This window comes from Formica exsecta, unplaced genomic scaffold, assembly GCF_003651465.1.
Source record: "Formica exsecta isolate Colony F162 unplaced genomic scaffold, ASM365146v1 scaffold48, whole genome shotgun sequence".
NCBI lineage: Eukaryota > Metazoa > Arthropoda > Insecta > Hymenoptera > Formicidae > Formica > Formica exsecta.
This window is the reverse complement of record NW_021852035.1, coordinates 848789-873667: the sequence shown is the minus strand read 5'-3', so window position 1 is coordinate 873667 and position 24879 is coordinate 848789. Positions and strand designations below refer to the sequence as shown.

Sequence of the window (24879 nt, the reverse complement as noted above, 5' to 3'; positions counted from 1 at the left end):
TTATATTCATTGCCAATCGTAAAATTCAAAAACGACCGTTCTAACACAGCTGTAAAGATTAGGTAAAGTTAGTCAGAAATAATCATCATAAATCATAGCCTAATCATTTTACGGAACACATTAAGCGAAAAAAAGAGCAATTCTTCATCTGAGATCATAAATATTATATACATATATGTATGCATATATGTATATATGTGTGTATGTGTAGAGAGAGAGAGAGAGAGAGAGAGAGATGTGTGTGGTATAATTATTATAGATATTAATAACATGTTTTCAATCGTAATATATAAATTACATGTTGATAAAAAGATATGTAAGTGAAAATATGATATAATGAAATAAATTCAAGGAAACAGGCTTAAATTTTCTCACATTATCTTTTAAAAAAGTAAATCACCACTACAACAAATCCCTTAATTCTCCCGCTTTTCTAAAGAAACATTATAAGTGAAATAATAACTTAAAAATTCACGGGCGAATAAGAGCCGGACGCAGATGGTCGTGCATTAAATTCATAGAAAATAATATTTTCTATAAAGCTGATTATATTGTGCATAGGGCACGAAATTTTCTTGGTTTTATACCAAGAGTACTAATAAATCTCAATTCGAGATTTGTAATATTCCTTCTTTATCTCCCTGAACATACGAAGACGAGGAAAATATCGGGGCAATGTCACTGAATCGGGAAAGAATATTATTTTCTACGAATCTGACGCACGACCATCCGCGTCCGGCTCTTGCTCGTCCGCGAATTTTTAAATTGTAAAAAACATTATATTCACGCGAACGAAAGTGTACTGCTAAGTCTGCGCGATCTTCTAAGCAGCATGCGCTGCAAAGTATTCTCGGTATTGACATATCGATGCTGAGCAAACTGACGCTCTACGTGCGTAAACTACGTGCGTGAAAACACACAGCGTCAAGTACCAGGCTCCGCGTCCGGCCGCTATTCTCGGAATGGCCGTTCAGCCGTTTTATCGATAACGGAGAAGATTGATTTACTCCGATAACAACACACGTCGCGGAATCGATGCCTGAGCGTGTAACGCGTACGTTGACTCGCGCAGGCGTACACGTGTGTAAGGGAGAGATCGGAGTAAGATTGTTTTAACTATATGCCTATGCTATACAGTGCCATGCTATACAGTGTGTGTACGCGTGTTTCGTAACACGCTCGTGATTTACTTGATCCGCGGAATCTCCGTCATTCGTCATCGCGCCGGCGCGAGAGGTTGGGAAATTCCGATACTAGTTTTCACGAGCGTGATGCACTCTTACGCATACAAATGACCTATAAACCTCGACAATCGCGATAGAAAATCTCGACATCTATTCTCTTCGCGGCACGAGATTCTGTCACTAAAAAATGTGGATATCAGCAAAGATCCTGTTCGCGTAATTTATATCTCATCCTTTTCGCTAGCACAGCTAGTTTTTCATTCGTTAACACATGCACTCAACAAATAACTGTATACGCGATCAAAGATATTAATAACAGGATCACTGACATATTCAAATTTTTAGATTTTTATAAATAGTTGCAGCATGTAATCTTCGAGTATTTAGATTTTTGTTTGCTTCTCGGATATTTAAAGTAAATTCTTGAAATAATTTTGTTTGACCTATAGTTATTTAAAAATATGGTACTGAATATAAACAAGGCATAGACGAATAACTTTCGTTCATCGATCGCAAAGAAGGCAGTTAAAGTATATTATCATGAACTACTTGTTTGTGATATAGAGCCACATAATAATTCAACCGTCTATTTATCTTACCATAACGATATTACATAATAAAAAAGCCATAATTGAATTAGTGATAACGTACGAGTACAGAACCGATTATTGAATAATGTCTTTGAAATCTTTGGATATCAATTCTACCAACTAAATGACAAATTATTAGAAAAGTAATAACACATTACATGTGTACAGTGATGAATGATAGACATCTGCGGCACGGAAAAAGAAAATATATATATATATATATATAGACAGTCTTTTTTATAAATATAAAAAAATGCATTTGCAAATTAAAAACTGTCAAGTATCAAAAAAATTTGAAGGTATCAAGTAGACATTATATACAAGTCAGAAGTAATGAAAGATACTAGTCACCGCAACTGTCGCGTCATGCAAAATGTCGCAAGTCCCGCAAAATGTCGCAACCATCTAAGAGTAAAGTTGCGCCGAGGAAAGGAAGCCATTCGATTACTCAATTAACGTAAAGTACGATGCGTATTAGTGTAAGGAAGGTAAGGTAAAAGGGAAAATCAAACGCTCACATGTCTACCGACTATTGAGATAGATCTCGTTTGCCGAGCGAGACGACGGCTCTTATCCAGGTTCGTTCACACATACATACATACATACACGCATATACATTCACACGACTCGACACACATATACCTTACTACCGAATGCCTACATTGCACCGCAAATTCGATATATTCAAAGGCAGTCGAGGCACGCAGATCGGATCCTGTCATCGTGGATTCCGTGTCGCGTAACAGCAGAACGGAAGTTCATTGAAACGATGCTTGCGATGCGACATGCATAAAAGAAAATATCACAAACATGAAAAATGAAAAAGTTATATATTCTTTATCAAAATGTTTCTGGGTACTCTATTCTTGATAATTTAACTGTTGAATGTTTGCAGAAATATTGCACGTAATAAATATTGTCAATATATGTAAATATCGCCTCTTTATAGCTATAAGACATCTCAACGATTTTCCGTTGTTGCGTACGGTCTGCACACATTCCGCACCTCGTTCCATAATAGAGATACAATCGTTACATTATCGCAGTTGATAGATTTATTTCATAGCACGAGTCCAAGTCCCACTTGGCGATGTCCTCGGCGAACGTGGCGACGTTGGGATATGTTGGACGGAAAAATGGGGGCTCCTTGACACGAAACCGTCGACCGTTCGCGTACACTCGCGCCGTCTTACATAACGACCATCGGCGGCGACGACGACGGCGGCAGTGGCGATGTTGTTCGTCTCTGTAACCCTCGTAACCCTTGGCACGAGCGACGCGACCCGAGTAATTATTTTCGTCATCGAGCATCGGGTAACGGGCGCAAGAACCTCGCTATTGACTATTTGTAAACAGGATTGTTTGTCAACAATCATCGTTGGACTCGCTATACCGAGCGCGCGTTTATACGCGTTTGCCAAGTGTTACCTATCTATCTATACCTATCTACCTACAAGTACAGCGATCGTTCAACTCGACCCAGTTTCCATTCGTTCTTCCTTTTTGTCGCGATGATTTACCTATGCCTTCGCAACGTCGAGAAGAAAATTCATAGCAACGTTCAATTACATCATCGGCGCTAGTTACGATAATTAATTGACGGTTCGACACTCGTTATACCGCGGTAATACGATATTACAACCGATGATAATTTATTAGTAGGCGTTAACGAGCTCGCGGAGACTAAGAACTGTCTCCGTAACTAGTTTATATACCCTAGCGCTCGAGTAATCAAGAAAATGACTTATAGTACATAAGGTAGCATAAAAATCGATTTTTTTTTTACTACACACGCTGTTATACATAAAATATTCTACGCATTTAGATAGAACTTCGATCGCATATTCAAATTATATATAAACATAATGACACAATGATTATTAATATACACAGAAAAATATTATTCTATTGCTAAGTAAAATGATTATTCAGTTTATTAAAATTAATACGCTTCTAAGCAGATGAGCAGTCGTCTGTTTCATTCTCCTCTGAACAGTGAATTAGATTAAAAAAAAAGTTCTTTTGAAAAAAGAATCCTGAAGTTCTATACGAATAAATATGTCAAAAATTATTAATACACCAGAAAAAAAGAAAAATATTTAAGGAAAATGTGATTAGAAATTAGAGATTAATGGATAACTTCAGAGTCACAATCTGGTACATCTTACACACAGAAAAATATTATTCTATTGCTAAGTAAAATGATTACTCAGTTTACTTTACTTCTTTTAAGTAACAGTTATCTTTAACAAAGAATATTTTCTTAATAATAGTCTTAAAATAGATTTGTCACAAATTTTAGAAATACTCATTATCATGTACTCAAAAAAGTAAATATTTTCTTTTGAAGAATATTATAAAATTGTATCGAGGAAAAGTCAGATATGGTTAATTTAATGTAAGAAAATTTATTAGATCAGAAAAATTTAATGTATTTCTTTCAATTTTATAATTTAATATTCTTGATTGAAGTATTAAATTTATTAGGATTCAGAATATATTTTGAATAAATTTGATGCTTATGATGAACTTATGATAGATTTGCGGATATATGAACTTTTGAAATACTTGAAACAAGTAATATTTACTTGTATAAAGTATGTATTTTTCAGTGTGTATATTAGAACGATGTGTATGTATAATCCTATATATTTTTTTTATGACTTGGCGGAAATTAATTTTAGAACCGATACGTGTGTGTTTAAAAGTCATTATAATTTCAGTAAAAGTTTAATTTTTCAAGCAACCAATTTATTGTTAGAAATAAACCACGCAAAAAGATAATTTGCTCGTGAGATCATAATCTCACCAAAATAATACTAGGATTTTTTTTTAATTCCCATGCTGTGAGGTACTTTATTAATAGACATTAGTTGGTAATTGATAGACATTAGTGACGTAATGTCGGCGAGAAATTGATTTTGCTGATGCGAGATAGCCGCGGAGAAAAAAAAAGAAAGAAGAAGAAGAAGAAGAGAGAGAGAGAAGAGCTATATTACTTTCTCCGGAATAATTGGCCGGAAGTTCTTTTCCCGCTTTAACGTCCACTGGCAACGTACCAGATCTCGCTCGCGCGCCGTGAAAGTCGTAAGTAATATTCACGAGGAAAACATCTCGGGCAGCTTTGATGGTTTCTTCCGGCGGCTCAAGCGCACCCGTTTGACGGCCGCGAAGCCATTTGCCAGAATCGAACGAGTGGATAATTTTGCAGGCAGAAGAGGTAAACAGGCCAATAACTCGCGTCTGCGGTTGCCATCGCTTCGTTTTCTACTCTCTTCTTCTTCTTCCGCCGTGAGAGATCCTCACTCGGGAGAATAATGCGACGGCGGCTTTCTGAGCCCACACTCCCACTGACCCCGCGGGACTCGCGTTCCGCCACGTGGGTGAATCACCGTAGCGTGAAGCGACGGCTAGCTAAGCTGAAGTCGGTGCACATCTTTCTTCGCGAGCGAAACCGCAGGCGCTACCCTATGCCATGACGCGAAATGCATCACGTAAGACACGTAACGCGTAAGGATAAACGATGGTAAACGCGTAAAAGATGGTTGCGAACATCGGAGTTCATGAGAATTAAATCTTGAATGCTACAGCTTATTTTCACGGTGTTAAATCATTATTATGTAAATAATAAATTGAATAAATAAATTAAATAATAAATTGAATTTCTCAAAGTGCAAAATTTCATACTGCAGATTTAATTGAGTAATAACACACTTTTTTTTCTTTATAATTCGATAAGTTAACTATATAATCAATCATTTAAAAAGTTGAAGACAAGTATTAGCCAAGTGTCACAGAAAAATTTCAAATTTGGCTCTCTCACTTGCAAAGAGAACCGGGATATGCATATATACGTGAGAACGAAAGACGATACGATTTAGTTTGCTTCAACGATGTCATGTAACAGCTGGTCGACGTAACTCACCGTCCAATAATTATTAATGGAAAAGCACGTGCTGTGCGTTAAATACCGTACATGCATACAGCCCTGACCTAAATTTTATGAACCCCTTGGTAACACTGTCACAATAAACAGATATACGATCAATTTTCGGAGCAACGGCCCCGTAATCGCTGTGTATCGTGAATAAAGCTCTTCAAACTACATGCCACCAGCCACTGTCCAAACAATGTACGTGTGAGATAAGAAACAGCTAAATAAGAGAATTTCATTATAGAATAACCGTATAACTTTGCATGTTTGATATAATAATAATTTATGTACGCGAGATATGTTTAAAATAATAAAATTTTAATAAAAGAATTCTTCTCCTTCCTCTTTTTTTCTTCTCTTCTCTATTGCATTATATTTTTCTATCTCTATAATATTCTACTTTATTTATTTTATAAAATACTAGTTACTAAAATATGATAATTTACTATATTTAAATATTCAGAAATTGAAATACAAAATAAAATATAGATATGTCATAAGATGTACGGAAGACAAACTTGCTTCATTTCATACAATCGCAAAAATCTACGAGATTCCGGCGCATAAACGCGGGAAAATTTTTCTTTTATGTATATGCGATAGAATCTGATCGTTAGACAATGTTATGGGTATAATTGGACGCGTCTTTTATCCATTTTTATATAACATATTGTCAGGTATGGAAGGCAAATAAAAACGGAAAGAGACAGAAAGAGAGAGAACCGAATACGTGTGTGCTGCCTGTTCTCAATGATCTCCGGCATTACTTACGAGCGTGCACGACATTACTGTGCCATGTCGTAGCAGGGTACAATGCGTCCATTAATCTCGTTTCGCAGACGGAATAACACGACAGTTTGCTCGCGCAAGAAAGCGCCGTTTATACCCGTTAGCGCCGCAGTTGGCCGCCGATATTAAGTCCGGTCTTATTTATCGCCATTTCTACTACTACACGAATTACATATTAAAATATCAAATAATTCTAAATAAACATTAAACGAGTTTTTGACTGTGAGAATATATACCCAACAATAAATTTAAAGAATAAATTTCGAAAATTTGCTATAGTATACACAACTATTATTTATATATACGCTTAATTTTTTTTTATTAATATCTCAATAAAAAGATGTAAAGCCAATGTAAAATTCAATCAAAGTGATAACCGATTTCTTAATAATAGAAGATACACCTGTGTAATTCGCAACAATAATCGCAAACGTTTCATTGTACATTCGTCTTACGTAACTGCTCGTAAGTAGATAACGTCTGAGCTCTACAATGAAGATAAGGATGCATTGATAACGCAAGATAAATATGATATGACTAATAACTTAGTTACGGTAATAGCTTAAACGACGATAATAATTTAAACGGTAATTTGTTATTTCTATCAAATTTTTATATTGAATATATTGCATCTTTAGGTAGCAAAATATATTTCTAATTTTTACAGATAATATCGACAACATACATATAAAATTTATATAATATTCAACATTTATCAATAATGGTATAACAGTAATAATAAAGGCGATCAAAATCGTATTTATAAGGAAAGCTTTGCTGCTGAACACGAGGTCGCGCTAAATTCTGGAAAAAAAACATCGAGTTTTTCAAAAGTGCAACTAAAAGAAATGCAACGTAATCTTGTGCCGATTAATAAAATCTATGTACTCATTCGAAATATATTTAACCGCATCGCGCTTTTTTCCCTCTGCTTCACTCTTTCGTATAACTTCCTATCGTTATAATACGATGGCCAATGGAACGACTTGCAATTTCAAGTATCCAAGCGCGTTACGACCGTCTCAAGCTTTGTTATATGGGCGCGCTGTTCCGTAGGGCCGACATACGATTATAACGCGCGTATACACTCACGCGTGTGCGTAATCCGTGAGATCGTCCGCACTATAAATCACCTTTTATGAGATTAACACTTAATATTTTTAGCAGTTTATTATAATTTTTTTCTAGGTAAGAGCGTTGACTCTAGTTTTTCTAAGGTATCTCGAAAAACTGTCGGAAGATTTTTCTGCTCTCGAATGCGAATTTTTCAACTTTCCATTTTTTTTTTTAATGGCCTTTATATAAGTAATTTAATAAACCGCGGATATATACTATGCATAGAGAAATAAATTCGATTAAATATATGTATATTAATCATTTTACTCGATTACACGAAGAATCCCTATTTCCGCGTGGGGGGCGCGAGATTTTTCTTCCGCAAGTTCGCGCTTACGTGTTTTCTACGCGACAAGGGGGAACGTGCAAAACTTATACATCACGAACGACGTGGCGAAAACGTGTGAGGAGGAATCGCGCGCGAGAACATTTCTGCCGAGGCTACTACGTGCCGTGCATCACACTGTCGCATTCCATAGCCGGCACGATAAATACGGCCGACGATATAAACGCCGTATAATAATGATCGGGCATACCCGTCGCTCCTGACTTTCTCCCTCCTTTCCTTCCCTCCACGGTAATGTGGCATAACGAATACTGTGTCATCATCGCGAGTTAATATAACGCGCCGACAGAGAGAGAGAGAAAGAGAAAGAGAGAGAGAGAGAGAGAATGGCGCGCTTGTGAAGATGGTGCGAAAGAGGAAGACAGAGTTATCCATTAATTGCGAGCTATCGTATCGCTGACGTCTGCGACTTTTACGAGTGAACTCTGCGACAATCTCGGCGGCGCGATTAAATCACGGGAGGCGAATTAAAAGTAATTAAGAGAAGAGAAAGAATCATTGTATTTCTCTCACAGATGTTTTCTTTTTCTTTTCTTCTCGTGAAGATACAATTATCATTGTCCTATTTCTTCGCCCGTCGTACGACGACAGAAAACAACTCGTGCACACAAACGACGAAATGCTTATCGCGAATTACGCGAATCCTATAATTGATTTTTATTAGAATTACCAAGATCGTTATTCGAATAGAAACGAACGTTGGATCAAGATTAAGAACGAAAAAAATTGGAAGCGCATACGCGCAGAGAAGTCACGTGGACCGGTGGAAAAAGAGAGAGCCGAGCGCGCGCAAGATTACGGGGATGCAGGTGCAACAGACAATGGCATCATTAGGGCGACTTGTTACTAGCAAACGGCAATGCAATCACCGAGTCACGTTCTATAAATACAACTGATGACTCTTGACACGAAGGTGTGTCTAGGGGCAGGTCGATGAGGAGAAAGACCCGTATAGCGGCAACGGTGACAATGTTATTACGTTAAAATTTTTATCAAACGTATTATTATTTACTTTAAAAAAATGAATTATACTTAAATGTGAATTAAAAGCTTTTCTAAATTAATGCAATCAACTTTAACTAAATCAATTATTCCCTCGATTTTAAATTGCTGTATTTTTACAATGTGTATACATACACATTTTATATTTTTTATAACTTATTTTTTATTGATTAAAAATATATAGAATTATGTACAGTAGCATAAAAATTATAAAAATAAAAAAATAAGGAAAGAGTATAGAACGTATATATAAATTTTGTTTTCTTCAATTATGTAGATAAGAAAATAGATTGTATGAGCAATATCATCACAAATTTGTAGCAATGCTTTCTTGTAGAAGGTCAAAATGGGATTTAGTTGTCACCCTAGATATGTTCTATATTAACGTAGCGAAGTAAATTTAGTAATAAATCCTATGGACTCGGAGTAAATTCGCGCGGATGTTCCCTCGAGAATGTTCGGCTCGCGTGTAACTAAAACGGCTTGACGCGCTTTTAATAACTAAAGCAATCTATTGCTCACACTGTTACGTGACAAAGCATGGGAGCTGCCGCTGATTCGGTACGGCTCGCACGTGCGCGATTTATTTACGCGGTTCACGCGTAAATTTACGGGCGTGAAATGGATCGCGGGGCATATTCATATATAGGTACATATTCGTCGCATAAACAATACCGTCAGCGTTATTCGCCATCATAGAAGCCGGTCCCGCCGGTCGCGAAAGAGCTTAGAAATCGCTGGATGTTGATATTTAACGAGGTGTTTTTCTGCGAACAATCATCCTGTGCCGACAATTTATTATTAGCCTTCACCGAACATGTCTTGACACCGACATTAAATACTATTTCCGGCGCAAGGACAATTTGTCTCTTGCGTTATATAACTCTAACGAGCAAAACTCGCAGTAATTTATGATTTACGGAACAGATGAGCGTTGAGCTAACCGATTAAGAGTCGTGAATCGAGTGGATACTCACTAATAATAAAAGCAAAAAGAAGAAATTTTTTAAAATTAGGAGGAAGCTTTCTTGCAATATTTGTTATTGTATCTCTCTCGCGTTTAATAAGCATTATTATAAGTTAAATACAATTTAAATATTCTTGATTTTGTATCGAGATGAGAATACACGGTGTACATTAAATCTTTACTGAAGCTTCTTTTGCATCGATGAAAAGCAATTTCATCGCGATAACAATAATTCTGACGAATTGATATTATAGTAGGATTGGTTTCATATTTCTTGAATATCGCTATCTTAGTATCTCATACGTGTTATCTCCGTCCGTTTGAGCAGGACGTGATTTGTCATTTAGGATTTCGCGAGAAAATCCACAGCCGCAGTCACGCGTAACGAACTGCGTTATAACCGCAGAAATACGAGATATATTTGCGTCGCGACGCATCGTATTTGTGTGAAAAAAAGATGACAGCGGCAAAGTTTAACAACGATCTGTTGTTATGTCTCGACATGACATTCGAAGAAGACGATTATAGAACTGTTATTATGAAGATTTCATTTTTTGATCAAAAATATATCGCGGCATCACACAATTGGCTTGATCGATTGTTCGATTTTTCACTTGTTTAGAGATTGTATATTTTACAATTATTATAAAAAGAAAACTATATAAAAAAGAACATCTTATAAAAATCAGCAGCTGTATCGGTCGAAGTTGAGTTACTGGTCACGAGACGGTAAAAAAAAAAGGACGAGGGGGAATAGTGGGATAAAGGGACGGGTGTGCAAAATCCGTGGTAGTAGAAAGGAGAGCTGGGGCAAAGAAGAGGAAGAAAGGGTAACAAAATGACCCAGATGCTTAAGGGGATCCGCCCGTTTGGCCCACCGCGTCAAGCAACAAAAGTAGCCGCGCAAGAAACCATATCGGTAAAAGAGGACGGGCATCAAGGTGCATATGGCACACCTTGATTTCCGTTCAAGATATTTCTAGATACGTAACAGGCTATAGTTTTCGAGAGATTACGATCTTTAATCCTCAAGAGACTAAGCTATCCTCTTATTAGAAAAAAAATATGTCGTGTCTATTATTCAAATAGGTAGAACAAAAGAAATCGTTCAGATTATACGTGGTGATTAAACTTCCGATATAAAGAAAAAAACAATTTTATTCACACGTCTTAAAAATTTGTTCACGAGAAAAATGAGATGAAAACATTTGTTCGTTAAAAATTAATAAGATTGTATATGTTAATTAGCCTTATTGACAACATGCTATTATCTTTCTTCTTTAGCATTTTATTAGAGTTATTATTAGGGATAAATTTCTCATGGATATCTCATCATGCCCGTTATTAAAAATACCGATCAATATGTGAGATTTTAAATCAAAATCCTCAGAATTCTCACCTCCCGCAAGCTCTTCGAAAATATCGAAAACGCAGGAAAAATTATTTCTACTTGCACGGTTTTTAATATATGTACCACGCATAGGAGATATGACAGCGAAGGAAGACGGAGAAAGAGAGAGAGAAAGAGAGAGAGGAAAAAGGAAAGAGTACTGGCATAAGAAGAGAAGCGAAAAAAGCGAAAAAGAGATGCTCATTGTCAGTTAAGCAAGGTGCGACATCGTCGATGCTGACGCTTCTTATAACGTTTCTTATAAATCCCGCCTTATATTGTAAAAATTCTTTACGCAATTCAATAAAAACTAATAAAAAATGAATTTAATATTTTTCAATACAACTGTGCGCGCAATTGAATATATGCTACAATAGTTTATCGCATTTATAGCTTTGAGAATTATTATAAAATATTGAATCTATCAATTATATAATCTAATTGTTATTGTATTCTATTAATTATTTTATAATTATATAAATAATATATAACTTATAATATTAAACAATTTATATAATTAGTTGAGTTATTGTAGTAAAAAGAATAATAAATCCCATATTATGCTTCATTTTTGATATTGACAAATCAAAAATTATTATATACAAATCGGACATCTTTCAAGCGTGCAAAACTCGTATGAATTAGAAAGAGAGAGAGGATTCTATTTTCGTATAATTAAGCAGCAATGATCGCATGTACAACAGCTGTCTTAATGTATGCAATTTTGTAGCAATTTCCAGAGTGTTGCAGTAGCACGTGCCATAATTGAAATCGTGAAATGTAAAATGTCATAGAAATCATTATTTTACTAACTAAATTTTCGAGATAACGCATTCTTTTCTATAATACGAACGTACTATGAAGATTCTATGATTTTTTTCAAATAATTTTATCTTTTATATATATATAAAATTTAATATTATATTGTCACATATGTAATCAGAGAGCTATTACATACACAGTCCCGAGTGAGAACAGTTGTACGTATTATACGACTTCATTCTCGCAAGATATGAGACGACGAGTCTTACGTCGGGTAGCCGCCACTTGTATATACGCGCGCGTATGTATGTATGTGCGCATCTCGTAGTACTATCGGGGATTCGAAAAGAGAAAAGACGAGACTGTGGCGGACAAAGCACGTGATGTCTGGGTTCCCGCCGTCCTTGCCTACCACTACGAAGATCAGAGAGGCTGCATCGCGAGGGAACGACAAAGACCAAAAGAATAATATATACATCTCACACAAAGAAAGAGAGAGAGAGAGAGAGAGAGAAAGAGAGAGGGATGGAGTGTATGTCCGTGACTAACCGTTAGCGGTCAGAAAGAGAGGAACGGAGAGGCGGAGGCAAGGGGGACACGACCCAACCTCGAAGCTGGCGTTGAGAGTTCATGGAAATGAATGCAGCCCATGCGACCCGACGATGCTTCCCGACGCAGTCTCTTTACGAGGAGACGACTCTCAATGAGAATCGAGGGGCCTAGTCTACTCTCTCTCTCTGTCTCTCTTTCTCACTCTCTCTCTCTCTCTCTTTTGCGCGCGCCCCCCAGCCATGAAATTCCCGCTTCGAGAACTTTCAAGAAAATGGGATGAAAACGTTTGTTAAACGTTAGAAATGAACAAGATTGAGATTCTTGGATGTCGTCATCGTTTCATCAGATTTTTTTTACTATCGAGGGAGTTAATAACAAAATTACTCCAACGCAGAATTATTCGTATTTTGATTGAAATATATTTCCATTTTTAGGCCCATCTATCGATAGTTGATGATTGGTTTGGCTAAATTTGTGACTGTTTGATATATTAATATACATTTAAAATATATTTTATGATATATATTTTTTTATCTCTTGATATATTCCTGGTGGAAATTCTGTATAAAGTAAAATATTTATAATAATTTAAAATACAAATATATACAAACAAATCATTAAGATGAGATTATAACATAAACAGTTTATCACGAAATATGTGTGAAAATCGAATCCAGAAAATAAGGGGATTGGCAGAGCCCATCATATTCAGGCGATCGATCGGAGCCGGCCTCTCCCACGCGGCGTGAAACGCAATTACGCGCACAAAATGCTCTCTTTAGCCGCGGCGTGGCAGTCTCGAATCGAGTTTCGTTAAAGGCACAAGAGAACAGCAGAGACGGTTTATTTTTATTTCTGTCTGGCGAGCGCTAAATGAAAATGGGTCGAGGCGTCTGCGCTCATTTGCGCGCGCCCTCCTTTTATTTCGTTTCCGATGCGTGGCTGCGTCCTCCTGCGCACAAAAGACTCAAGAATATCCAACGAAAAACCCACGATCATCCCATACGTCATTTTTTCAATGAAAAAATATCGCTAGGAATCGAGAATTCAGGAATCAATAATAGAACATATTGAATTATATCAAAAGCCGAAACGTATCTATTTAGATATTTAGATTTTTAAGTAAAAATATTTTTTTTTATATAATCGATAATTTCTCTGTATATCTTAATAAAATAAAAAAGCGAATAAAATTTTCAATAAAATTTATATTGTTGACACTTTTGGTAAAAAATTAATTTCGACAGCGTTGGAAATTTCAATTCTAAGCACGAAAAAAAAAGTTTCAAAGTAAGAAGTTGAATAATATATAGCCCGATGGGTATATATGTATATAGCGACAATGGTCGAAACGATTCAAATGCAAATTTGTTCGTAAAGAAAGGAAAGAGAAGACAAAAGAAGCAATAATATTTCATTTTACTTTAAGGAAGTAACAAGCAAGAGAAGAAGTCGGGAGCAATCGAGCATTCTCGCATTTGGAGACCGTGGGCTCGTTAATATTGCCAAAGAGCTGGCCGACGACTCTCCCTCAGTGGGCCAGGGCTTCGTACGAATTTCGCTTGTCCGAGTTTGGCCTTCGACGCCAAGAAAGAAGGGACAGGACCGACGATGAAGGCGAGCGAGATAAAGATGGGGGAAGGTGAACGGAAAGGGAGAGAGAGGGGGGAGTAGCAAAAAAAAAAGGTTGGGATCGAAGGGAATGAGGAGGAGAGAAAGAGAGAGAGCACAAGAGAAATGCGTGGGAATTGAACCATGTGGTCGGCGGCCGACTGGTTCGCGAAATATCGCGTTGCGAAAGTGCACGCACACATCCGTACATATATATGTGTGCATACATATATACGTATATGTATACGAATTACCGCATATACGCGGAGGCAAACGAAACCGGTGCACGTGTATATATCATCATTCGAGGTCACGGAGAATTTCAGAAATCGCGCGCGGAGTAATTAGAGTACCTTTTATGGCATAACATCATTGGAAACAACGGGTTCCCGAAACACCGGCTAAATAGTGCTCCGAATAAAATTCGCGATCTAATAAAACTACTAAAATATCATTCGAATAAAATACCATTATGAAAATGTCTTCGTATAATAAAATAAAATTTACATGTGTTAGATAAAAAATTTAGCATCCTATATATTATGACTTGTATTTAATTATATTTTAGCTCTATTTTAAAAACTATATCAAAGGTATAAAATATCAATACAATCAGTGGGAGAGAGAAGCAAAATATATTAAAATTAATTATATAAGTTCTAATTTTTAATGCTACAATCAACAAGAGAATCATAATTTTATCTAAATTTTATATATCTGAAGATACGAAAAACCGTATTTTTTACGAATGATAGAAGATGAATACGACATAATAACAAACAGTATGACGATAAATGCAACGATGCGTACGTATGAATACGACACGTGCTTGATTACGCAGCGACTTGCGCTTGCGATCGGCGCGAGATCAGCTGTTAGTTCACACCGCCAATTACGAGTCACGCGACTCTCGAGGTTCTTGTCCCGACTGACACACATGCGCATTGTGTGCCTACCTTTAATCGTCTCACAAGGCACGGCGGTGTTTGACGTCTCGTCCCGTCTCGTTTCGCGAAGTCCATATTTCCTGTTAAATACTCGATTAACTCTTGACCCCCGCGTGACCGCGTTGTCTGAGAGCGTACGTGTTGCGCAATTTTTAGTCGGTGCTATTTTTAAAGCTGGCGAAATTTTATTAGCATGGCTCATCTCCACGTTTATCCTCTACACATGCTCAATTTTCATGGCTTCAAAAATTCACGTCTTACGAGTTTCTAATTTTGAATATCTTTATAACCAAGTCTATTAAATAAAGTTAACGTAAAATCAAATAAGTAATACGATTTCATTACATCTATATTTAAATTATATTGTGAGACTCACGTGTTGAAAAAATCTTCAAAATTATCGCTCATAATTCAAAAACGTATATTGAGATCTGAATACTTCATTTTTTTTAAGAAAAATTTTAGTAACATTTTATAAATAAATTTGTGGATAAAAAATGGCTCGGTACATTTCGTGGATAATGCCAGGTATACGTGTCAACTATCAAAAATGCGGTTTTCATATGATCGACTTAATATTATTTGCGTTGTAAAATGCTAATGCCGCGGTTCGTTCCCACGCTCGACCTTACTTCAAAGATTTCACAAGGCTTTAGGAACAAGCTCGTAGGTAAAGATTTACGAAGGTCCGGTATTCATACCCAACAGTGCTAACTGATTGTCTGCTTCATTTTGATTTATCTTTTTCTCGAATAAATAATTTTTTATATTTGTTAATATAAACTCGCACGAACGTAATCTATATCAATTATTCAAAACAACAGGCCGAAAACAAAAGAGAATTACGAAATATATTATTTAATATACTAAATAAATTTATAAAAACAGAACGAAAAAATAACGCGTATGTAGTATAATACAAAAAATCATTCAATTGTGTTTCGGGAAATTTAAAACACCGTAAACTTTCGGTCGACATGATAGTTTTATTTCGCAGGTTAAAAATTCAATAATGTTCGATCATGCGAACCATTCGCGTCAGCTGATACTCGACTGCAGTGACGTCAATGCCCCGACAGTGTAAAAACTAAACGGACGCTGTCACACAACGTGGGGCTTAATAATGAAAGTTCCTGCGTGACTAGCTCAAACCGATTGTGCGGGAGTTTAGTTTTACGGCGTGGGATCGGATACCGACTTTCACATGCTAAAATTAGCCAAAGCCGAAGAGCATGCGGCAATTCATAAAAGCCGCCGACAACGGTTTGCGTAACATTGCGACGCCTAAACGCAAAAGAGAGACGATTGAGCTTTATTGACGAATTCACCTTGTCAAAGAGAGGTAGATCGTTTCCGGTCCAATTGTCCGCCTGACCTGGCCCGCGCGCGCGCGATGCCGTGCTTGTTGGCCCTAATATAATAAAACTCTTCCGAACGGATGGTACCAAAACGCCATTCTGAAGTGTGATGTATGCGTTTGCGTTCTTTAAATAACGGTTAAAAAAGATTTTTAGATACGTACCAAGAGATTCCTTACTTGACGAAAATATAGAGAAATCTTTTATTTTTCAGCACTATGCACGTGCAAAATTAGGCAAAGAATCAAATATGGCCCAGTTATGTATTTAACGAGCGCCATTGCATTCCAGCGATATTTTTTGTTTGTATGGCCGAATAAGAGTGATAAATATTATTTATATACTCGCTAATAGATATCGAATAAAAGACCTTCATATTAAAAAAATTAGAAATATTTTGCAAAACAAAAAATCATGCAGTATTGATCCCATACAATCGGATTTTCACGGCATTATTATTTCGTTATCATCGTTACTTTTCTTGTATGGTCTTGTATAAAATCTAATACTGCTAAATTAAATCGCAAGTAATTATTTTTTAAATGCATGATATTACTAATCATTTATTCTTTGACGATCATTTCGTTATTTTACTTCCAAGGTTGTATTTTATTTTCATTATTGCTCGAAAATAGATGAGATATAATAATATCCAATTAAATGCATTTAAAAATTAATCATAATAGAAAAAACTTTCAGGGCTACTGTAAAGAAGTAAATAATTTTATCGAACGTCTTCGACAATTGAATTCATCCAAGGAGTATTGAGATAGAATATTTTGCGTAAAGCAATGTAATTCCTAACAACTTCACTTGGGCCAGATTATTGAATGCTCATATACTCGCATAACGACCCAACGATCCGAAATGATCACATATCGATTAAGGGCGTCGTAGGAGTTCTCAAGTCTTAAATATTGTTCGAACGGACAGTCAAAATCGCAAGGTGGTACTAAATATGGGCGTGACACCACTTTTGCAATTCTGCAGTAATATCGCAAGATTTTCAATTTTATATATTAGTGCGTGCGGCATAAAAGAAATTTCGTATACGCACGCCACACATGGAATGAAATGAGAATTTCCTAAAATCGGATGCATTTTAATAAAAAAGGAACGATGTTTTGCGATTGTGGTAATGAAACATTGCTTGTACAATAGAAACAATCATGCAGTAAGACCCGGATTAGTCTCATGCAACAATTTTCGTCTAGACTATTTACGCGGTCTTTTGATAAAATTAAATCCATATTTTTTTTATGCCTTAAAATTCTGATAAAAACATAAATTTTTAAGGAAAAGAGAAAACAATTTTTTGATGATAAAAATTAAAACATTTATAGAATTTAATTTTTTGGCATTTGATCGAATATCTTCCTTTTTCAAGAAGCATGCAATAATTGTGCATTCCTTCTAATGTATCCATGGAAAGACGTGAGCACGAGGCGATGAATGAATGATCATTATTATTCAAGCTCAATCGATTTTTCCTCCAGCACAGGTAAAACTTATTGGAGGAAATGTTTTTCAGTTTCTTTTTCTTTTTTCTTTTTTTTTTTTTACACAGCGAATTCATATCGAATGAACAAGCGACTCCAACTACGAGAAATATGATGATGACGATAACACTTTTCACATGGATACAATTCTCATTTCAACCAAAGATTTATTATACGATGCCAAGTATGCCCCGCACATTTTTATATCGGCACACTCGACTTTTCGTACGAAATCAACATATAATGATATAAACGCACATTTTTAACCCTGAACCAGAGTCGTGGAGTGTAAAAATTGATTTTTCATTAGTTTTTCAAAATCAAAAAAATGTAAATTTGATGTACTTTATAAAATATATTAAAAATAATTTAATATATTTAATATTCTCTATTTATTTTTATTTATATATATTAATTTTATGTATTTTTAATATTTTATTGTGGAAAATAAATCATGACTCCATGACTCAAAACATGTTCGAGATTCGCACGACTCCGGTCAGAGGTTAATGTAAAGCCACACGAGAGACTTACCTTAGACAGCTTCTCGCCCTCGTGATGCGGCAGCAACGTCCTGAGCGATTGGAATCCGGCGTTGATGCTCTGCATACGACGTCGCTCGTTGCTGTTGGCGATTTCTCGCCGCATTCGCTTCTCCTGCTCCATGTGGCTGCGCGGCGTGACACGGCCGATGTTGCTGATACCGTTGCCGTTGCTCAAAGCAGCGCTATGATTATTAACCCGTCGGCCAATTCCGACGTTAGCCTTTGATTGCGGCGGTTGCTGCGATTGCTGCTCTTGCGTATCAGCGACTTCGGCAACCGTCACACTCGTGGTCACCGAGCCGTCGTCCACCGTCTCGACGCTTCTGCAAAAAAATAAATTATAAAACATATAAGTGGAATTTTTCTTCACATAAATCGGAATTTTTAACGATGCTTTGGATTGAATGATAAACAACACGATATAATCTTATTAGTATGGAAAAAGAGTGTATAATCAATAAAGTGTAATATATATAATTTAAAATTTATTTTAGTTAATATCAAATATATAGATATATTGCATTTTTTGCATAGAATTATATGGATTAAATTTTCATAGATTGTGCCAAATAATTCCCGAATATCTTGTGCATCACACATAATCACGCGAAACGATAATGCTTAAGTCTTTAAATACTTAAAAGTTGCGATCCTTGAACTCTTGTATCTTTATACATATAAAAACGTCAATTTATTTTAATTACCTCATGTAGACAGCTGCGCTTATATCATCTCGTTATTAAAGAGAGAAAAAAAAAAAGAATTTCTGTTGGACGATAAACGTTTGCGGTCAAAGTATTTCAGTATAAATATCAAACAGATAGAGCTACGAAACCGAAGCGATACGAGCGAGAGAGAATATTAACACACGCGTATGACCATTTGACATGCATGACGCGTAATATCTCGTTGAGTTTTCTACTGTAGTTGTGGGATCGTGCGTCTTGTATCGTAGCGCGAAGGCTTTTAAGAAAATTGAAAGCAAAGTGGCTTCCCCTTCCTTCTCCCTTCCCTTTGTTTTCATTTCATCCCGAACGCGTGCGGCTTGTTTACGACGACAGACTTGTAGATGGTTGGATTCGTGGTCAATGAAGCGAGACGTTGATGCTTCTCGGCGGCAGCGCCAAAGATTTGCTCGCGACATATCTGTTTTGATTACAGAGATGTACGTCGCTTTAAAGTATGTTATGTATCGCTATCGTTTATGCTCTCTGAATCGTTTTGTTATTACTATCATCCAACCGTATTGTATGTACTGTTCTCCTCTGTTTACTATGCTTATATTTATTATTTACTATCTTTATGTTTATGTGAATTGGTGAGTACAGTATATGATTAACATTCTGTTAAGATACGCTATCACAAATTTCTAATAATCTACCATTAACTATTTTGTGTTTTCCTCGTGAGACAAGCTTCTCCACATACCGGCTCTTCTTTTCTTTATGAAACAAGACTGTGTCATTTCGTATAGATAAGAGATAATGGGTAATCTTGGCCTTGTTCCGCAGAGAAAATAAATACATACGCGCGGAGTAAGTATTTTTAAATTAATAAATTATTATATATCAAAGCACGAGTCACTTTTTGGAATTATTATAGAAACGATCTCGATATGATTCAAAATACATGTGTAATTCAAAAGCTGTATACTTTATAATATATATGAAAATATCGTGAGTTATGTATTTAAGTTTTTGTAAATAATTATTCTATTCACGTTTTTTGTGAACATAATTTTTACCATTGATGTGTTCGCATAATTTTGGGAAACTATAATAATTTTGAAAAATTATTAAATATTATCGATTATCCTCCTTTAAACATTAAGAAAATTAATATACGCGCACACATTATTAAAATTTTTTTATAGAATTATATATATATATAATCTCATAAAATTTAACAATACATATTACATATAAAATAAAATATGTTGTATATCATATAAATATATATAAATTATATAATATCATTAATTTTAAATTTTGCTACGTTTTAATAGACATTTCTATTTCTAATTTCGTGTTTATAGTGTATGCTGCGCGTAACATACCTTCGTAGGTCGTTACGCAAATAATGGAGGCATGATATATAACGCACGTACGCTATCGGGAGATCACAAATGGGTCTCATCATAATGTAAAGGTCAGCTGTAAGCACGCTATAACGCGGTGTAAACATCAATTTCAGTTAAAGAGCAAGTATAAAATATTTAACTCTGTCAACATCGAGATTTTTTTCATATTTATTGCGCTAAAGATAATCATGATTATAGATAAAAGTAATAAAAATGTACAAAGTTTAACACACATATATCTCTCTCTCTCTCAGAATTTTATACAAAAAATATTATAATAAAAATTATAATTTTTAGAAGCACAAAAAAAGAATACAATCAATTTTACCAGCTTTAAAACAAATTTGTTAAATTTAGTAATGTTCTTCAATTTTGTTTTGCTGATAATATTGATAATTCGTTAAATCATTCATATATCTAAAATATGAAAAAAAGCTTGACGAAATTGGCTATTAATACCTACAAATACCATTATATCCATGTATCCTATATCTTGTTCAATCTAAAAATCATTTCTGTATTAAAATTAATACAAGAGATTCATTTTTTAAATCCATCGAAGTCATGCACTTATGTCTGATTACATAGTTAAATCCACTTCGGTGAACATATAAATAAGTTAGCGAAGTCTTTAATAATGCAGTGCTCATTCCGTAATATTGTAGACCAAGTTGTAAGTAAAGTCGATAAAAGAGGAAATAGCAAACAGCTGGGAAATTTATATGTTAACGAGTGGCAGGAAGGAAAGCAATGGGAAAGAGAGTTAAGAGAAATAGAAAGATCGAGATGGCGGATATACCGCCGTAAGGATGACTCAGCAAAGAGAACCGTGACCTTGCTCCTTGCTCCGAAATGCCACATGTCGATAATACGAACGAATGTGAAAGCTGTTCACCAAAAATTATTATGTAAAACATTATATGTATATATAATACTATTTTTATATATGTAGTTATAATATAGGTTTCTCTCTTACTCTGTTAAAAATACTAGAACGCTTTTCTGAAACTTATTAAAATTTGATTTATTCTGGGTGTAAATTAAATTTAAATAAGATTAATTCAGACTGATAAAGATATATATGTATAATTTGTATAGATGAATAAAATTAATACTATTATATTATTAAATTGATAAGATAGTTTAAAAAAGCAATGCAATTCAATAATTTACAACGTAAAAATACTTATTGTTCATAGAATGTATTAACAACTATAAAAGTACGTAAAAATAGCAAAAGTGTCTTTGAATTTCACGATGCTTTATTGACCACTTGTCATATGTCCAGTAATTTTCTTGAACTGAAATATTAACAGTTACTCATTCGAAGATGTCACTCAAATACCGCATAACCGCGACCAAATGTACAGAGGCATAATCGTACATCATGAGCGATGCAATAACCCATGTCACGATCGTCTATCAAAGATTTCACAATGGCCGAAGTGTGTTGTAACGTAGCATTATTCGCATTCTAACTCTCATCCCTGGTGTATCGCCTATTGCCGTATCTTAAAAAACGAATAATTTTCCACAATGTTGCAATACGTCGTTAATTTATGAGATTAATTAAACTATAAAATGTTGATGACGCAATCGGACATTTCATAACTGATAAAGTCACTCGTCTACACATTTCATATTAATTTCAACATTATATCGTCTCTCGTCGTCACAGTTGTCTTGTACAATAGTAGTAAGATCCAATACTGCCACTCTAATGTCAAAATAAATCACGTTCCATTATAGTTTTGTTCGTTTTCGAAACAACCGTCTTTCCTCGCGGTATAAAAGCAGCTCAATTGTTCAGAGTAACACACACGAGGATTGAATCAGGCCGCGGCATTCATCGGCGATCATTCATAACGACACGTGGAGGTCCACGGAACCAGAAATCCACGTGGCGTACTCTCATCGAGTGGTTATATTAGATCAGCTGGTACGCCGGCGGCTTGCTGGCTGGATGGTTGGCTGTCGTGACGTCAGCTCGTTCGTTCGCCGGATACCCGTAGAGCGCTCGCTCGGCCAGATCAGTTGCGGCGAAGTAGGTCGACGAAGTGGATAAAACTCCTTTTCACCCTGAAATCCTGCTACTCGTACGAAAAAAAAAAAAAAAAATACGCGCGTGCTACAGACAACCCTATATAAAGCGTCTAATATTCCTTTTAACTTATTTATCTCGCTTCTTGTATTGTTATTTTGTGATAATCAGTCTCTCTCTCTCTGATGATCATTTAGATATATTTATCTGAATCAAACAAGATTAATAAATAAAAATTAATTGTTAATCTTTATTTTTATCTCCTAATTTTTAGTATTCATAGGTTTCAAATACAGCTACAGTTGTGGTAACTACAGCTGTGATTAACCACGTGCTATCGGTCTGTGCCACAACCGTGATAACAGTCGAACCCACAAGAGATAATTTCTTACAAGGTTACATGATATTCATGCTACATATGCCAACAAATTATCTTCGAAAATAAAGAATTTAAAAAAAGCAGTAGCACTTAATGATTCTTTTTTTCTAACTTTAATTTTGCAACATTCCATATTATCTAAAAAAATCTTGCTATAAAAAAATAATGACTTCAGAAAATATGCCTGCTGTATTTTAATGCATTTCGATTAAATAATTTTTATTTTTTGTTTCTGTATTATAACAAAAATTATATTTCCTAGCAACGGCGAAAAGAAAACTATATAAAGTGCAATTTTTCTTTTAATATTAGATTATAAAAGAAATCGACTTTGAACAGTTCTTTTTTTTTTGCCACATTTCAATCGCAAGAAAATATAACTTTTTTTTTGACAAAAAACGATCGACCATATGGCACATCGAGAGGCAAGCCGCGTATCACGTTCTACTACATTATATCTGCGGGTGATTATCTGCCAGCAAATGAATAGACTTTAGAGAACGATCGCTGAGCAGCGGGATTTGTTCTAATTATAACTTCACGTATTTTAGTATTAAGCAACATCGAACGATGAAGATCGACGAAGAACGCAAAGCAGAGGAGAAAAAAAAAATAAGAATAGCAATAAAAAGTATCTGCGCATCGAGTCGCTTGGTCGCTTTTCTGTCCAGGTGCAGACGCACTCGCGGATTTTCGCTTATAGGTAGAAAAGAGAGCGTCTTCGTGAGAGATGCACACGGACACAACGGCGTGCGCATTCTGGCGCACGCGCGCGCTAGTATTGGTTGTGTATGTGTGTGCGTTATGCATTGGTGTACGCGGCTGTGTGTCCGTCCGTTCTCGGTCGACTCGCTCGCGTGAGTCACCAACAGCTGATGGCTGGCGCCACTCAGCTGGTTGTTACCGGTGCCTTCGCACGAGCGTCGCTATCTGCAGCCGCCTATCAGCTGCGGCTGACTAGGAAACCGCGATCGGAAAGTATGTACGTGTCTCGGAAAGAATGTCGTGAAAAAGTAATCTCTTTGCGGTACGCGCGTTCCAGACGCTACGCGATTCTAAATTCTTTGGATAGTCCTCTGGACGATAATCGTTTGCCATTGCTCGCAACGAGGATAGAACAACGTCTCTCGTTGCAATCTAAATTTATTTTTCATTGACGCGCGTTTGTATATTAATGTTATATAATATTAATATTAATATTATTTGTATCGAAATATATAATAATCGCATTCGAGTTATCGTAGTTTCGTGATACAACATTCGCAATTTTAACTAAATGCGGAATATGCAAATGTACGACGGCATAAACATATTGAAAATTCCAGTGACGTATTTTGCATAATTTAGGAGAGGACTGAATAAGTCAACTAGAAAATAAAAAGCATTCCGTAACAGTGACACACGCAAGTATTGCAGAATAGACGACCTTCCATTTGCATATTCTACAAGAGCGATTCTAAGAACATTGCATAACGCGGCTCTACTGCATTTTACGATTTCTTCTTTTTTCCTTGTAACGGCTACAAAAATAACTGTCGGCTGGCGTCAGTCAGTTGCCTGTTACTAACGCTTCTGCACGATATCTGCGACAGTCTATCAGCTGCGAATGACTAACGGGAGACGGCGCGAAAACGGAGATAAAGATGAAGCGAGGTTTGCTCGTATACAGTAAACGACCTTGTGATACTTTCATTTATAACATTTCATTGAGGCTTTTGCAAGAATTTAGATTTTGAGTCCATTTTACGCAATTTTGCTTAACATTAGTATAACATCGCATGTAACAA

General features: G+C 35.8%; 1 protein-coding gene across 1 annotated transcript in view; it reads right to left on the bottom strand.

Moving 5' to 3' along the window:
* The window catches only part of LOC115241373 (helix-loop-helix protein 11), a 148455-nt gene that overhangs the window by 111539 nt on the left and 12037 nt on the right, over nt 1-24879 (bottom strand). Inside the window, exon 2 of the mRNA XM_029817105.1 lies at nt 18582-18915. Coding sequence (XP_029672965.1) covers nt 18582-18915 — 334 coding nt within the window. The remainder of the gene's footprint in view (nt 1-18581; nt 18916-24879) is intronic.